The 17,403-nt window shown below is 45.3% G+C and overlaps 1 protein-coding gene across 1 annotated transcript in view; it reads right to left on the reverse strand.

The window, feature by feature from the left end:
• Positions 1-11,561, reverse strand: part of BAALC (BAALC binder of MAP3K1 and KLF4) — a 95,549-nt gene extending 83,988 nt beyond the window's left edge. Inside the window, exon 1 of the mRNA XM_068984144.1 lies at positions 11,402-11,561. Within this exon, the coding sequence (XP_068840245.1) occupies positions 11,402-11,561 (160 nt within the window). The remainder of the gene's footprint in view (positions 1-11,401) is intronic.
• Between the last annotated feature and the right edge of the window lie 5,842 nt (positions 11,562-17,403).

The raw sequence follows: 17,403 nt of genomic DNA on the forward strand, positions 1-17,403 counted from the left end.
CTTTTGGTCTCTATTTGCGTGGTATATCTTATTCCAGCCCTTCACTTTCAGTCTATATGTGTCCCTTGTTTTGAGGTGGGTCTCTTGTAAGCAGCATATAGAGGGGTCTTGTTTTTGTATCCATTCGGCCAGTCTTTGCCTTTTGGTTGGGGCGTTCAACCCATTTACGTTTAAGGTAATTATTGATAAGTATGATCCCGTTACCATTTACTTTATTGTTTTGGGTTCGGGTTTATACACCCTTTTCGGTTTCCTGTCTAGAGAATATCCTTTAGAATTTGTTGGAGAGCTGGTTTGGTGGTGCTGAATTCTCTCAGCTTTTGCTTGTCTGTAAAGCTTTTGATTTCTCCTTCGTATTTGAATGAGATCCTTGCTGGGTACAGTAATCTGGGCTGTAGGTTATTGTCTTTCATCACTTTAAGTATGTCTTGCCATTCCCTCCTGGCCTGAAGAGTTTCTATTGAAAGATCAGCTGTTATCCTTATGGGAATCCCCTTGTGTGTTATTTGTTGTTTTTCCCTTGCTGCTTTTAATATTTGTTCTTTGTGTTTGACCTTTGTTAATTTAATTAATATGTGTCTTGGGGTGTTTCGCCTTGGGTTTATCCTATTTGGAACTCTCTGTGTTTCTTGGACTTGGGTGATTATTTCCTTCCCCATTTTAGGGAAGTTTTCAACTATTATCTCCTCAAGGATTTGCTCATGATCTTTCTTTCTGTCTTCTTCTTCTGGGACTCCTATAATTCGAATGTTGGAGCGTTTCATATTGTCCTGGAGGTCTCTGAGATTGTCCTCGTTTCTTTTAATTCGTATTTCTTGTTTCCTCTCTGATTCATTTATTTCTACCATTCTATCTTCTATTTCACTAATCCTATCTTCTGCCTCCATTATTCTACTATTTGTTGCCTCCAGAGTGTTTCTGATCTCATTTATTGCATTATTCATTATATTTTGACTCTTTTTTATTTCTTCTAGGTCCTTGTTAAACCTTTCTTGCATCTTCTCAATCCTTGTCTCTAGGCTATTTATCTGTGATTCCATTTTGATTTCAAGATTTTGGATCATTTTCACTATCAATATTCGGAATTCCTTCTCAGGTAGATTCCCTACTTCTTCCTCTTTTGTTTGGTTTGGTGGGCAACTCTCCTGTTCCTTTACCTGCTGAGTATTCCTCTGTCTCTTCATCTTGGTTATATTGCTGCGTTTGGGGTGGTCTTTTTATATTCTGGTAATTTGTGGAGTTCTCTTTATTATGGAGCTTCCTCACTGTGGGTGGGGTTCTATCAGTGGCTTGTCAAGGTTTCCTGGTTAGGGAGGCTTGTGTTGGAGTTCTGGTGGGTGGAGCTGGGTTTCTTCTCTCTGGAGTGCAGTGGAGTGACCAGTGATGGGTTATGAGACATCAAAGGTTTTGGAATAATTTTGAGCTGCCTGTATATTCAAGCTCAGGGGAGTGTTCCTGTGTCGCTGGAGAATTTGAGTGATATGTCTTGTTTTGGAACTTGTTGGCCCTTGGGTGGAGCTTGGTTTCAGTGTAAGTATGAAGGCATTTGATGAGCTCCTATTGCTTAATGTTCCCTGAATTCAAGAGTTCTCTAATGTTTTCAGGCTTTGTATTTAAGCCTCCTGCTTCTGGTCTTCAGTTTTTACAGTAGCCTCTAGACTTCTCCATCTATACAGCACCGATGATAAAACATCTAGGTTAAAGATGAAAAGTTTCTCCACATTGAGGGACACTCAGAGAGGTTCACTGAGTTACAAGGAGAAGAGAAGATGGAGGGGGTAGTTAGAGGTAACTGGAATGAGATGCGGTGAGATCAAAAGAGGAGAGAGCAAGCTAGCCAGTAGTCACTTCCTTATGTGCGATCTATAGTCTGGCCCGCTCAGGTATTTACGGAATTATACAGGGAAGAGGAGAGGGAGGGAGTAGACAGAGGTGACCAGGAGGATAAGAGAGAGGAATGAGAAGGAGAGAGACAAATCCTGCCAGTAACCAGTTCCTTAGGTGTTCTCCACTGTCTGGAACACACAGAGATTCACAGAGTTGGATAGAGAAGAGATGGGGGAGAAAAGAGACAGAGGCCACCTGGTGGAGAAGAAGGAGAGTCCATAGGAGAAGAGAGTGGTCAAGCCAGTAATCTCGCTCTCAGGTAAACTTGGGTAGTGAAGTTTGGGTTTTTAAATGAACATAATTGACAACAAAAACCTAAGAGCAAAGGTTAAAAATCTGTTTTTGAAGACAATGGTCTGCTTTTCTGGTTGCCTGCTGTCCTCTGCCAGCCTACAGAGGTTGTTTTGTGGAGTTTGCTCAGCGTTGAAATGTTCTTTTGAGGAATTTGTGAGGGAGAAAGTGGTCTTCCCGTCCTATTCCTCCGCCATCTTTATGCTCCTCCGCAACAGTCTACTGCGTTATTTCTAAGATTAGCTCAATATTGGCACACATAACTTTTCCAGCAAATATTCACCTTTATGAATTCATTTGACACGGGGGAATGTTGAAAACAATTATTATTAGAATGTGTTATTATTGCAGCAAACTCTTAATGCCAGTCATTATGTTATCTGGGTTTCTGGCAGACCTGCCTCCCCCTCACTTCCTCTCCTTCCCCTTGGCTCCTGCTAATCCTCTCTCCTCTCTGACACAGTCTTAGGATTAAAGGTACAGCACCTGCTTGCAGTCTACCTAGTCTCTGCTCTCCCCTTTTTCCTCTTGACACAAGGACCCACTACTTTTAAGGTGTCATGAACCCAGCTAAAAGTTTTGACTTCCTAGACTCTAGAAGCCTGTGACAGCCATATAACATGCTTCTGGCCAATGAGAAGTGTAAGCAAATTTACTGGGTCCTGAGATATCTACTGTTTTACAGATTAAAAAAAAAAAAAACCAACTTAGGTGGAATGCTTCTTTCTACATTTTCCTCTTCTTCCTATCTAAAATAAGATGTCATAGTAACTTGCAACTATAAGGATGAAATCCACACACCAAGGATGGCAAAATAATAAGCTCAAAGAGCCCAGGTCCTGGATAGCAGCCTTAAGTGGTGGTGTGGCTCCTGACCTCCAGACTTTCTGTTAAGTGGGAAAGATAATGGAACCTCCTGTGATGGCCTCACCTATTGTTACATCAAGAAGCAACCCCATCAGCGCATTGAGAATCCAAACAGGCAGATGTAAGGAGAGAGGATGGCTAAAGACGTCTAAAAATGCTGAAGTGGCAAGAAGGATGCACAGCAGGTGACTGGAGGGAAAGATGAGAGAATTCACAGCAAGTCTTCGATGTTTTTAGCATTCAGAGGGCAAGAAACAATAATGTCGGGAGTGTCACATACAGACTAAAACAGCACATTAAGGAATTAATAGAACTGCCAAGAACTGGTAAGAACACTGAGGTTCCAGGCATGAACCACTATTGGATGCAATCACCAACACTCACCACTTTCAACAGCAACTCTGGGCAACTCAGAAACAGAGGAGGGGTGACCCTGGGTTTGAAGTTGGCACAGTCAGCTCAGGGCAAGACTGAGGAGGTAAAGGGATCCTGGGTGCCAGGAGAGGCAGCACTGAAACACAATGTGTGTCCTTCACACTTGTGAGCACAGTAATTCTGCAGTGACTCCCACCCTACAGTGTGGAAACCGAAACCCAGAGAAGCTAAGAAACTTGCTCAAGTCACACACTTGGGAAATGTCTGTTGTTAAAGTCTAATTCCTTAACCACCAAACTATACATCTGCAAGCAAAATAACAAGGAGGAGGAGGATGAAGAGAGAGGTTAGGACACAGTTACATGAGAAGGAGGCTGTAAACAGAGAGACAGATCTGGCGAGGTGGTGCGGTGTGTGTGGCTGTCTCAGGCTGCTGCAGTGACTGAGAAGAGAAGGGCAAGAACTTTGGGACTGGATTTCCAGGCTGAAGGGCATCTGGTTAGGAGCAGCTGCCTCAGCCTTGCCCAACTGGCTGTTAACATGCCTAGAAGACAGAAAAAAACCCAAGACTCACAACAATCCCTAAAGTGAAGACTAACAGACAACCGAATCCAGAATCTAGGAGAAATGGGCACTATTCGTAGAGCAGATGGACTAGATTAAGAAAAATCTACTGCTTCCTGGCTTTGCTTCATAACACAAAAGCCACACGGCAAGATGTAGGCAGACAGTATCTATGCCATCTGACACAGAGACCCAGAGCTGGAGTGTATGGGGTTGAAGCAACCCCAACATTGGGCAGCCAACTTGCATGATTTCGTGGGCATTTGAGACTCAGACAGAGAGCTGGTCCACACACACATCATGTTTCTACATCCACAAAGCAACCACAAATCCCAGAAAACAGCTGGGCAGAATGTAAAACAGCATTCTCAACCTGAGCGAATTGTAGGGAGGCGGAAGGGAGGTGGAAGGGATGTGAAGGGATTTATACACAATGGATTCACACTACTCATTAGCCTAGTATGTAATTTGTTGTCGTTGTTGAGTCTCTTTTGCGACCCCATGGACAGAGGAGCCTGGCAGGCTCCAGTCCATGGGGATTCTCCAAGCAAGAATACTGGACTGGGTTGCCATTTCCTTCTCCAGGGGACTTTTTTGACCCAGGGATTGAACGTGCATCTCCTGCATTGGCAGGCGGATTCTTTTACCACTGAACCACCAGGGAAGCCTGCAGTATGTAATAAAACCTGAATTCAACTACATTGCTTAGAAGAAACGAAAAAAGGAAGAAAAATCCCTTCACCCATCCATGGTCTTCACCGCCTGCTCTTCCCATATACCACCTAGACTTCGGCTGTCACCATCTGCAACTAAGGGGCTTCCTAGGTGGTGCTAGTGGCAAAGAACCTGCCTGTCAATGCAGCAGAACTAAGACACGATCCAATCCCTGGGTCAGGAAGATTCCCTGGAGGAGGAAATGGCAACCCACTCTAGTACTCTTGCTTGGAAAACCCATGGACAGAGAAGCCTGGGCAGGCTACAGTCCATGGGGTGCCAAAGAGTCGGACACGACTAAAGTGACTTAACACACCATCTGTAACTAAATATTTTTTTGAACACAAGGAGAAAAAAGTTTGTTTTTCCCCCTTGGCCTTTGGGCTTCCAAGCAACTCGAAGGCTCTTTTACATATCCCCCAACCAAAGTTTAAACATAACCCCTACAGAAGCTGCAACACACACCACATACCCCTAGATTCAGGACCTTAAGGATGAAACCTAAATGGAGGCGTGTTTCCTTCTGTGTGCTTCTCTGCACTTTTTAAATTCTCTGAAGGAATATACACTGCATTTGAAACCAGGAAAAAAGATTATTCTGCCCAAAGACTGCTCCATCTGTAACAAGCCCAGCAGGTGAGTGGGATGCAGGTGATTCTCTGGGCAGCTCCGGCAGCCCTGCCCAGGGGCACTCAGCACCGGCAGGGGTGGCATCTGTGCCACAGGGCTGCGGGCATCACTTCAAGGACTTGCGTTCTCGCCTGGAGAATGCTGGCAGGAGGCTCCCACTCCAAGTGGTTCGTATTTTCAAATAAGCCAAAGGCAGATGGGGTGGAGGAGGGCCCTAAATTTGTGCTCAGTAGTTAGCACTGCCCTGGATTTAGAAACAAGAGATCTGGATTCTAACCTGGGTGCTTCTATTTCCTGGATAGGTGACCCCACTCAATCTCTTTTATTATTTCTATTGTTATATTTTTTAAATTTTCTTCATAGTTGATTCACAATGTTGTGTTTAAACCATTCAGTCTCTTAAGCTCACTAAGCCTCAGTTTTTCCTCATCTAGTAGATGTTGATAGCAATGATGTATGAGGTTTAGAGTTATGAATACTAATGTCTCTTATTCATGTCTGACTCTTTGGGACCCCACAGACTGTAGCCCAGCAGGCTCCTCTGTCCATGGGATTCTCCAGGCAAGAACACTGGAATGGGTTGCCATCTCCTTTCCCAAGGAATACTAATATCCCCAAAGAAAAATGCTCACTTATAGTAGATGCTCAGTAAATGCTATTTGAATATAAATGACAAGGAAAGAGATGCAATCTCAGAAGGAAGTGTGAAGTAGTGACCACAGAAATCCTCTTGCTAGTTCCAAATGTTCAGTGTCTGGGCTCACAAGAACATTTCTATCAGTGTTCTGTGGCTGTAACAAAGTACCACAAACTGGGGGGCTTAACAGAAATGTCTCGTCACAGTTCTGGAGGCTAGAAGTCTGAGACCAAGGTGTTGGCGGGGTTAATTTCTTCTGTGGGCTGTGACAGAGACTCTGCTTCATGCCCCTCCTGCAACTTCTGCTGGTTGGCTGGCCATCTTTGGCCTTCCTTGCTTTCAGTGTCTGCCTTCGTCTTCACATGGCATTCTCTCTGGGCGTTTGTCTGTGTGCTCACCTTTCCCTTTGCATAAGGACACCAGTCACATTGGATTATAGCCTACTGTAATGACCTCATTTTAACGTGATTACTTCTGTAAGAACTCTATCTCCTGAAAAGGTTACATTTTGGAAGAGAACATAGGCAAAACATTCTCTGACACAAACCCATAAATTGTACCAATGTTTTCTTAGCTCAGTCTCCCAAGGCAATAGAAAAAAATAAAAATAAACGGGACCTAATCAAACTTATAAGCTTTTGCAGAGCAAAGGAAATCAAAACCAAAACAGAAAGACAACCTATGGACTGGGAGAAGATATTTGCAAGTGATGCAACCAACAAGTACTTAATTTGCAAAATATATAAACAGCTCATTAAATGCAATAATAAAAAACCAAACAACCCAATCAAAAAATGGGCATAAAAAGATATTTCTCCAAAGAAGACATTCAGATGGCTTGACAGGCACATGAAAAATGATCAACATCACTAATTATTAGACAAATGCAAATCAAAACCACAATGAGGTACCACCTCACACCAGTCAGAGGAGCCCTGATCAAAAAACCTACAGATGACAAATGCTGCAGAGGGTGTGGAGAAAAATGAGCCTTCTTACACTGTTGGTGGGAATGTGAATTGGTATAGCCATTGTGAAGAACAGTATGTGTCGTGGTCTTTAACAGACCGGGACCTGGTGGACCAGAGTTGACGAAAAGAAAGAGAAAAAGAGAGAGCAGTATCTCTGGGGTTACGTAGAAAACCAATAAACCCCACACACAGGACTTGTATTGCTCACGAAGGCACAGGGCGTCCTCTCAAGGAGGTCTTGAAAGCTGGGCGAGAAAGTGGGCTCGGCAGGTTTTCACGCTCCGACGAGAATGAAGACAGAAAGGCCGCGGGGGACCCAAGTCTCTAGTGGAGCTCCCAGGCTAATCCAAAAGATGGAGGTGGGAACAAACCAGTGTGACCGCTGCTCTCACCGGGCTGGACAAAGCGCCTAGAGAGCCTGGGGCAGGATGGGCGGCCACCTGGGAGACCAGGGTCATGAGAGGTGAGATTCCCAGATGTTGATGAAAGGCCCGGGTTTGTTGCCACCTGTTTCTTGAAGTCATTTTTGCAAAACCACCCTTAAAACAAACAGGCTTGTGTTTGGCAAAGGGAATGTAGAGAGGTGGGGAGGTTTTCTTACTATGCAACCCACCAGGTGGACGAGAACCTGAAAAGGAAGAGCGGGTAGAACTCTTGAGGAAAGGAAACATCAACTCTGCGGACTACAGGAAGAATGAAATGGACACAGAAACATTTTGGGAGATGTATTCATTCAAGAGAGATCGCTTGAGGTCCTACTGTGCCCAGGCCCAGTGTTAGGAGCAGGACTACAATGGCCAGTGGAAAGACCCCTTCCCTGTCATTCCCAAGAGTACAGGCCTTAATCAATAATTATATGACTGTCTTGTAATAACCTAAATGGAAAAGAACCTGAGAAAGGATATAGACACACACACACACATATATGTATTATAGATTAGGTTGGCCAAAAAGTTCATTTGGGCTTTTCTGTACCATCTTACGAAAAACTTGAACAAACTTTTTGACCAACCAAACATATATATATATATAATCACTTTGCTGTACATTTAAAACTAATACAACACTGTAATTTAACTATACTCCAATTCTAAAAACTGTTTGAAAATATTACCAAGTGGTAACAGGTCTATAGGTCGAGCTGGTGGAGAGGGAGGCTTATCCACCACACAGTCAGAGGTCAGTTCTCCACAGGTGCCCTCACTCAGGGAGGGGATCGGGGGTCATCGGCTGGGTGCGGCCTGCAGGGGCAGTCCTGTTTCCGCAGGGAGGTCTCCTGCAGGGCTCTGTGCACACAGGCCCCTCCCCAGGCAGAATGAATGACTCAGTTCTCTGCACTCCCCTAGCTCCCTCCCCTCCTGTTGTTCTAGACCGCCCTTGGAGGAGTCTGCTGCTGATGCTACTGCTAAGTCGCTTTAGTTGTGTCCGACTCTGTGTGACCCCATAGACAGCAGCTCACCAGGCTCCCCCACCCCGCCCCCGTCCCTGGGATTCTCCAGGCAAGAACACTGGGGTGGGGTGCCATTTCCTTCTCCAACGCATGAAAGTGAAAAGTGAAAGTGAAGTTGCTCAGTCGTGTCCGACTCTTAGCTACCTCATGGACTGCAGCCTACCAGGCTCCTCTGTCCATGGGCGTTTCCAGACAACAGTACTGGAGTGGGGTGCCATTGAAGAGTCTAGGTTAAACTTACTCAGGGAAGCAAACATCAGCAGCAAGAGATGTAAGGCAGAGAAAGCGGGAGGAAACTTAGGAAGACTGGACAGGAGGAGGGCAGGTTTAGATGAAGCGCCTACTCATTCAGAGGACCCCAGTGGGCGGCTTCACAGTGTGCTATGAGTCCACTCCCTGCACTCAGAACTCCTGAGGCTGGGGTGGCCAGAATAAAAAGTGGTTTCAATGGGATACCAAAAGAGAGTGACCAGGGGCCCAGAAAGAAAGGACTCTTGAGGACTGAGGGAGCTAGGGGCAAGAAGTGTGAAGGGACTGGGAGGCTGTGCAGTCTGCCTTGAACAGAGACCCCCGCCAGCTCCAGAATTCTAGCCATGAAGCCATTAGTGATGATTTTGTTGTTGTTTAGTCACTCAGTTGTGTCCAACTCTTTGCAACCCCATGGACTGTAGTCTGTCAGGCTCCTCTCTCCATGGGATTTCCTAGTCAAGAATACCAGAGTGGGTTGCCATTACCTTCTCCAGGGGATCTTCCCAACCCAGGAATTGAACCTGTCTTTCCTGAGCTATCAGGGAAGCCCAGTGATGTTTTTACAATCTGAATTATCCTAAATCCTGGTTTTCCTTTTGTCCCCCCATCAGAAAAGAGTTGATGGGAACAGGAAAATGTGGTGTCTGGCTTCTTACCACAACACAATCACTGTGGACCCATGCAGTGCCCCCCAGAAGCCTGGAATTGAATTAACAGGTGGCACATGGGCAGAGGGTGGATAAGACTCTGGGAGTAGGAGGGAAGAAAAAAATAAAGAACACTGGCTAATCGCCCAGGGTGACTGTAGCCCAGGGAATGCTTGGTTCCATGCTGACCTTCAGAAATGTTTCCTCTTCTCTGAGGCTGATGGAAATTTCTAGGGAATTGAAATGATCCTGCCCATCTAAAAGTCTTGCCAATTTTAGGGCGCTGTTCTGAGACAGCAGTTGAGCCATTCCTGTGAATGACTCAGGTCTTCAGGACCACCTGCCTGTCAGGGCTGTCCCACGTATGGCAGGGTACCACGAATGAGCCTGATTGCCCCAGATACCACCTGTTGCAGATCTCATGATGCATGACGGGACATGACTCAGGATGGCAGAGTAATAAATGAATAAGCATTGGAAACAAATTAATATGGACATATTTAGCCATCCCATAATAACTCTCCCACACTTGTACACGTGTACAGACACACATATACTTCCTGTCACCAAGGCAACCATTCCCTGAAGCTGTATTTTGTTCTTTTCCACATTAGATATTTTTAACCTTACTTCCTAGGAGTGTAGCTCTGGTCTTTGGAGTCTCTCCTGAGGAAGTACCTCAGTACACCTCCTTGGGACATGCTGTTACATCTAACATTTTCCAGGTCAGTTTTGAAGGCTCATGTCTTATCCTCCTTCTGACATGGACTTCAGCCAACACACCATTTGAAAATGCACTGAAAGCATCAGCAACACAAAATGACCATTACGATTGCTACTGTGAGTCAGAGGAATTAGAGACAAAGGTAGCGTTTGCCTTGCAGTTTTCCCTGACAATTCTCGCTTTAAAAAAAAGGGGGAGGGGCGGGAATCACAAAGTTCATGTGAAAAAGGAGCCAGCTGGGTTCCAAAAGATGGAGACAGAGTCTCGGGATTAAAAGGGACAGCTCTTATTTTGGAGGCAGGAATTTAGGACTAAGGATGGTTTAAGAGCAGTTGACATTTCTTTCCTCCTCCTTATGACATATGTTACTCTTCCAATTAACCTCATTTTCTATTTTAGATTTCAATATTTCAAAATGCCAGCAACACAAGGGGTCAGGAAACACTTAAAACATTCTTATACAAATATTGATATGGCTTTTGACAACATCCATGTAATAAGCAGGGAAGTTTTTTCCTTTTAACATCACCAACACGTTCATGATTAAAGGTCAGTCTGTGGCAACAGTTAATCTAATTTCATCTCTACGCTACAATCATTACTCTCTGCTTAAAAAAAAAAAAAATCTTATTTGTCACCGGTCCAAAAAGTTCTCTGCATATCCTTCTGTCAGATTTCTGCCAGAAGGGGAATGGTAGGAGTATTTAATTTACAGTAGTAATCCACTCTCATGCCCTGCCTGTTATTAAGCGTCGGGGCACGGTGGAGTGGAGAGGGAAGTCTTCACTAGGAAACAACTGCTTGTAAAGTAGCTTAAGTGCAGAACTGGTGATGGTGCGGCCGGCATTTATTATGCCCTGAACTAGGGCTCTGGTTTTCAAAAACCCGAGACAGGAGAAAAGGTAGGAGCCACGAGGAAGACTGCACCCAGGTAATCTGGGTCAGTCTATACATCAGCGGAGAGAGGGGCAAGAGGCCAGTGGATGGAGAGCCTCGGATGGGTGCACAGTGGCCAAAACCCGGCGGCGGCGCATCCCGAGGGCTGGAGGCGTGGGTGGGCTGCGGAGAAGATGTGCGAGCCGGGCGCGCTGTCCTCCCGCCCCATCCGACCCTGCCAATGAGCGGGCACCGGCGGGGGCCCGGAGATGCGGGGTTCCCCCGAGGCTCGGGGACTAACTCAGCTTCCCTGAGGGTCTCTGGGTGGCCCACCCCCTCCCTGGGCCTGGGCGGGTCAGTCACAAGGCAGGTCCCGTCTGTCTGTCTGTCTGCCTGTCTCCCGCCTCCCCCTCCCACCACCACCACCACCGCCTCCGCCGTTCCGCACCGAACGCTGCGGGGGTCTGGGCTGGCCCTGGCGCCCCGCTGCCCCCGCCGCCCGCGGCCGGGCGCACTCACCCGCGTGCAGGCCGCCCGCCTCGGGGCCGCTGTCCGGGGCGGCGTTGCTGGGCGGCGCGTCCGAGTCGGTGTAGGTGAGCCAGGTGGACTCCGTCTCCCGAGTCCAGCTCTCGTAGTAGCGGGGCTCGATGGCATCCGCCCGGCTCCCGCCGCAGCCCATCGTCCCTCCCGCACTGCGGGCGCGCCGGGCGGCCGCTGGGTTTTTGGTTCCGGCGGCGGCTCAGCCCTGGCGGCGCAGCCCCGGCCCGCGAGGAGGCGGCAGCGGCGGCGGCGGCGGCGGCGGCGGCATCGGGTCCCCGCGCCAGCCCGCCCGCCCGCGCCGCAGCCAGGCGCCCGCCGCCCCCTCCGCCGCGCCCACTCCCCGCGCCCCTCCTCTCCTCCTCCAAGGCCCTCCCCTTCCCCACCTCTCGGCCCCCTGCCGCCCCTCGCCCTCGCCGCGCTCCCTACCCGTCCCCGATTCAAACTCTCCCCCGCATCCTCCCTGGGGGCGCCCAGCCGACCGGGGGACTTAGGAGCGACGGCCTGGGAGTGGGAGGGTGGCGAGGGGTGGATGTCCCTCCAGGGGTTCAGCCCCTCCAGCTGGGGTTATGGCTCCCAGGCTCTTGCGCATCCATCCACTCCCCCTTATTTATTCCTTCATGCCTTCTTCCTCTCTCCTTCCCTCCCTCCCTCCCTTCCGCATTTGTTCCACTCAAACATCCCGGGGAACCTTGCAAGGGACTCTCAAGCTTTCTGGCCACCTGTTTCTAAAGCAATGGAGCTGACGACCCAGAACCAGGAAAAGAAACTATTGCTGTTAAAAATGAAGGAAGAATCAGAGCCCCTGCCTCTCCTACTTGGTTTGGGAAGCAGGGAGTAGGGCCTTATAATTTCTGAGAGAGTTGGACTGGAGTCTGTGTCGCTAATACCCTTTCCAGTTCTGCGACTTTGAACTTTGGTCTCAAGAAAGCAGAAGAGCGTCAGGAACCTCAGGGAACTCGGAGCAGTCCCTCTGGATCCTCTGTTAAGGCATGGCTGGCTTCCCTCCAAATCCATTGGTGGCCTTGATATTCCCAGGGTTCGTACCCCAACTGTCAGCCTTTCATTCCGTGGTGCATGCTCAACTCTGTGCTTGATGGGAACACTCCTCGAGCTCAGACTTGGGTAAACCAAAGAATTCCCTTGTCCCAAAGGAACCAGAACACACTGGGAAAAGAAGGAAACTGCCTTAAGGAGACAGCTAAGAAAGAAGGGTTGAAAGAATAAATCCTCAATGACTAGGCTCTGGCAGAACTTCATAGTGTTGAATAAATATTGTTTTCATTCTTCCAAAAGTATACATATATTATTTTTTTAGTCGAAATATATCTGATGTACAGTAGGAGGTTAGTTTCAGGTGTACTACATAGTATTGGACATTGGCATCCATTATGAAATGATCACCATGGTAAGTCTAGTAACCATTCTGTCCCCATACAAAGTTATTAAATTATTATTGACCATATTCCTTGTGTTGTATATTACATCCTTGTGGCTCATTTATTATATCACTGAAGGTTTGTACCTCTTAATCCCTTTCATCTATCTCACCCACCTTCTCACCTTCTGCCCATCTGGTGACCGTTCTTTTGTTCTCTGTATCTATGAGTCTGTTTTTAGCTTGTTTTGTTTGGCTTTTAGATTCCACATATAAATAAGATCACACAGAATCTGTCTTCCTCTGACTTAGTTCAGTTGCTTCAGTATTCTCTAGATCCACCCATATTGTTGCAAATGGCAACTTTTCATTTCTTTTTAAATGATTAATATTACATTGTCTATATACCAGATCTTCTTTATCCATCTTTCTGTTGATAGACGCTTACGTTGCTTGTACATCTTGGCTATTGTAAATAATGCTGAAGGGAACATAGGTGTGCAAATATCGTTTATTTCTTTGTTTAGCTGCATCAGGTCTTCGTTGCAGCATGCAGGATCTTCATCGTGTCATGCAGTGTCTTTCGTTATGGCACACGGGCTCTCTAGTTGCAATGTGTGCGCTTAGTTGCTCTGTGGCCTGTGGGATCTTAGCTCTTCCACCAGGGACTGAACCCCCATCTCCTGCATTGCAAGGCAGATTCTTAACCACTGGACCACCAGGGAAGTCCCCATATATCTTTTCAAATTAGTGTTTCTGTTTTCTTTCAGTAAATATCCAGAAGTAAAATTGCTGGATCATATGGTAGCTTCACTGTTACTTTTTTGAGGATCTCTATACTGTTCATAGTGGTTGTACCAATTTACTTTCCCACTACCAGTTCATAAGTGTTCCCTTTTTCTCTGCGTCGTCAACACTAATAATTAGTGATGTTGAGCATCTTTTCATGTGCATGTTGACCATCTGTGTGTCTTTTTTTTTGAGAATTAAAAATAATTTTATTATAGTAAAATATATATATGTTTGTCACTTCACCCATTTAGTGTATGTCTTCTTTAGAAAAATGTCTGTTCAGATCCTCTGCCCATTTTATGTTGACTTGTATGTGTTCTCTGCATATTTTGCATATTAGCCCTTTAATGGATAAATTGTTTGTAAACATCTTATCCCATTCAGTAGGTTCTGGGAGGGATTGGGGACTGGAGGAGAAGGGGACGACCCAGGGTGAGATGGCTGGATGGCATCATGGACTCGATGGACGTGAGTCTGAGTGAACTCCGGGAGATGGTGTTGGACAGGGAGACCTAGCGTGCTGCGATTCATGGGGTCACAAAGAGTCGGACACGACTGAATGATTGAACTGAACTGAACTGAACTGGCTGTGTAAAAGCTTTTAATTTTATGTAGTACTGTTTATTTTTGCTTTTATTTCCCTTGTATGAGGAGACAGATCCAAAGAACTATTGCTAAGACCAGTGTCAAAGAGCATACTGCCTATGTTTTCCTCTAGGACTTTTATAGTTTCAGATTTTTAATTCATTTTGAATTTATTTTTCTGTATAGAGTGAAAAAGTAGTCTAGTTTCATGCTGATGCATTAAGCTATTCAATTTTCCCGATACCATCTACTGAAGAAGCTATCTTTTTCCCATTGTATTTTCCTGGCTTCTTTGTCATAGATTAATTAACCGTAGAAGCATGGGTTTATTTCTGGGCTCTCTGTGCTGTTCCGCTTATCTATTGGTAAGTTTTATGTCAGTACCATACGGTTTTGATTACAGTAGCTTTGCATTATAGTTTAAAATCAGGACTTGTGATACTTCCAGCTTTGTTCTTTTCGAGATTGTTTTGTCTATTTGGGTCTTTTGCATTTCCATACAGAGTTTAGGATTATAGCCCTATTCTAGCTCTGTGAAAAATGTCGTTGGTATTTTGATAGGGATTGCATTGAATCTGTAGATTGTCTTGCAGAGTATGATCATTTTAACAATATTAATATTTCCAAAAGACATGAGTGTGGTATATCTTTTCATTTGTTCATGACATTTCAATTTTTTTGATCAATATCTTACAGTTCTCCAAGTCTTTTATCTCTTTGATTAGAATCATTCCTAAATATTTTATTCTTTTTGATTAAATCGTAAATGGAATTTTTTCCCTAATGTCTCTTTCTGAAAGCCCACTTTTAGTGAGTAGAAATAAAGCAGATTTCTGTATAATAATTTTGCATCCTGCAACTTTACTGAATTCATTTAGTAATTCTAATAGTTTTTTGTGGTATTTTTAGGATTTTCTATATGTATTATATCATCTGCAAACAATGAAAGTTTTACTTCTTCCTTTCTGATTTCAATCCCTTTTATTTCTTTTTATTGCCTAATTACTGTGGCTAGGACTTCCACCTCTGTGTGAAATAAAATTGGTGAGAATGGGCATCCTTGTCTTATTGCCGATCTTAGAGGAAATGGTTTCAACTTTTCAACACTGAGTATGATATTAGCTGTGGGTTTGTCATATATGGCCTTTATTATATTGAGGTATCTTTCCTCATTCAACATATATTATTAAATACCTATTATGACAAAACACTGCCAGTAGATATAATACCCATCTAATACATTTTATTATCAATTGTATATAAACTATAATGTGTACTGTTTAATATATCTTATAAAGTATACAGAATATAGGTATAGTATTCATTATATACTATATAACATATAGAATGTAGACTAAGTTACATTGTCTATAGCATTCAGTATGTATTAACAGCATCCAGTTCAGGGCAAGTTCAGGGCATTCCTGGAACATAGTAGAAATGAATAATGTGGGCTAAAGAAGATCTAGTTTAGGGCAGAGCTCTTAGATGTCCCTCTGGCAGGTTCTAATCAGAACCCATAATGCAGAAGTGAGCAAAGACTCCCTGAGCCAAGATCAGGGACTCCTCCTCATGCTGAGTCCAGAGCCTGCCAAATCCAAGGGCCCAGGCTGGCCCTTCCCCTGCAGGGTTTGCAGGGGAAGACACTTTTTAAGACACCTTTTAAGACACCTTGGCATTGTCTTCAATCTGGTTTCAGCTGTGAGAGGCAGAAGAGGTGCAGTTATCTAGGATGCGGAGGTTTCCTCAGCCTATTGGAATTCAGATGCCCTGTGCCTTTTTTCTTAACCTTAAGGTTTTAAGAAGAATGAGCCCTCTGGAATAGAGAATTCTCAACATCTCTAACAGAATATCTGCTTCCATCAGTTCTAGCGTGAAGTGGCTCCTTTAATAACCAACTACTTTGTAAAAGTCACCACCCAAAGAACCATCCAAACAGAAAGAGTGTCTGAGCTGGAAAGGTGCCAGGGAGTTCTAGAAAAATATAAAAGGCCCCCAGAGCTGGAGCACTGTGAGCCAAGGAAATGAGGTGAACATGAGAGGAGGTGGAGGAGTGGGCTGGACCAACTCGGGCATGGAAACAACCAGAGAGAGAGATTTGGACTTCATCTTAAAAGCGATGGGAAATGTTGGAAAGCTTGAAGCCATACACTGTTAACATCAGATCTGTGATTGTGAACTCTCACTCTGGAGGAAGGTGGAGAATACGTGGCAAAGAGGCCGGAGTGGGTCCTGCGAAAGCATTAAGAGGCTCTTAGAGACAATGATGTTGGAGAATGCAAGGAGTGGGGTGGACAGGCTTGCCAGTTGCTGAGAATAGGAATCCTGGAGGTGAACTAAGATTGTATCAGCATGGAGAGGTCTGGAAATGGCAGATAGATGAGGAATACTGTTTCATTTGAATTTGTGATGCCTCTATGACTTGAGTTCACACAGGTAAAGCACTTGACTTAGTTGCTAGAATGTAGTAAGAGTGACTTTGTAGGTGATGTGTGTCTGTGTGTGTGTGCATGCATGTGTGTGCTCAGTCATGTCCAACTCTTTGCGACCCCATGGGCTGTAGCCCGCCAGGCTCCTCTGTCCATGGGGATTCTCCAGACAAGAACACTGGAGTGGGCTGCCTTTCCCTCCTCCAGGGGATCTTCCCAACCCAGACCTGTGTCTCTTGTGTCTCCTGCATGGGCAGATTATTTACCAACTGCGCCACCTGGGAAGCTGGTTATAAGTGCTGGTTTTTCTTATCACCTGGCTCCAAGTCTAGAACTCAGGAGAGAGATCTTGGCTAGAGAAATGAATTTAGGAGGTATCAGTATATTAAAGATATCTGAAGAAATGTCTTCCCCAAATATCTTGGCCTTCTCTGTTCTTGTTTTTTAGTAACTTCCTCAGCTCCTGCCTCCTGCTCCCTGTCCCTTAAAGCTCAATCTCTTCTGTCCCCAGTCTTCCTCTCTTTCTTATGAAAAGCGACTTAACTCTGTTCCAGCATCTGACTCCATGTTTGATACTTCAGCCACAACTTACCAATTTCTTCAGGCATCTCAAAAACTTGAAGGATGAAAATATTGTCCACACCTAGCTTTGAAAAATCCTCTATTACTAGGCTGTGGAGGATAATAAATAACAATCCATTTTTCTTGACACATATTCACATTCTAAATAAGGTATCTAATATGTGTACCAGTTGGAAATAGGGCCTGCTGACATTTTGCCAGTGACAGGAGATAGGAAT

The sequence above is a fragment of the Capricornis sumatraensis genome, chromosome 11 (genome assembly GCF_032405125.1).
Source record: "Capricornis sumatraensis isolate serow.1 chromosome 11, serow.2, whole genome shotgun sequence".
NCBI classification, from domain to species: domain Eukaryota; kingdom Metazoa; phylum Chordata; class Mammalia; order Artiodactyla; family Bovidae; genus Capricornis; species Capricornis sumatraensis.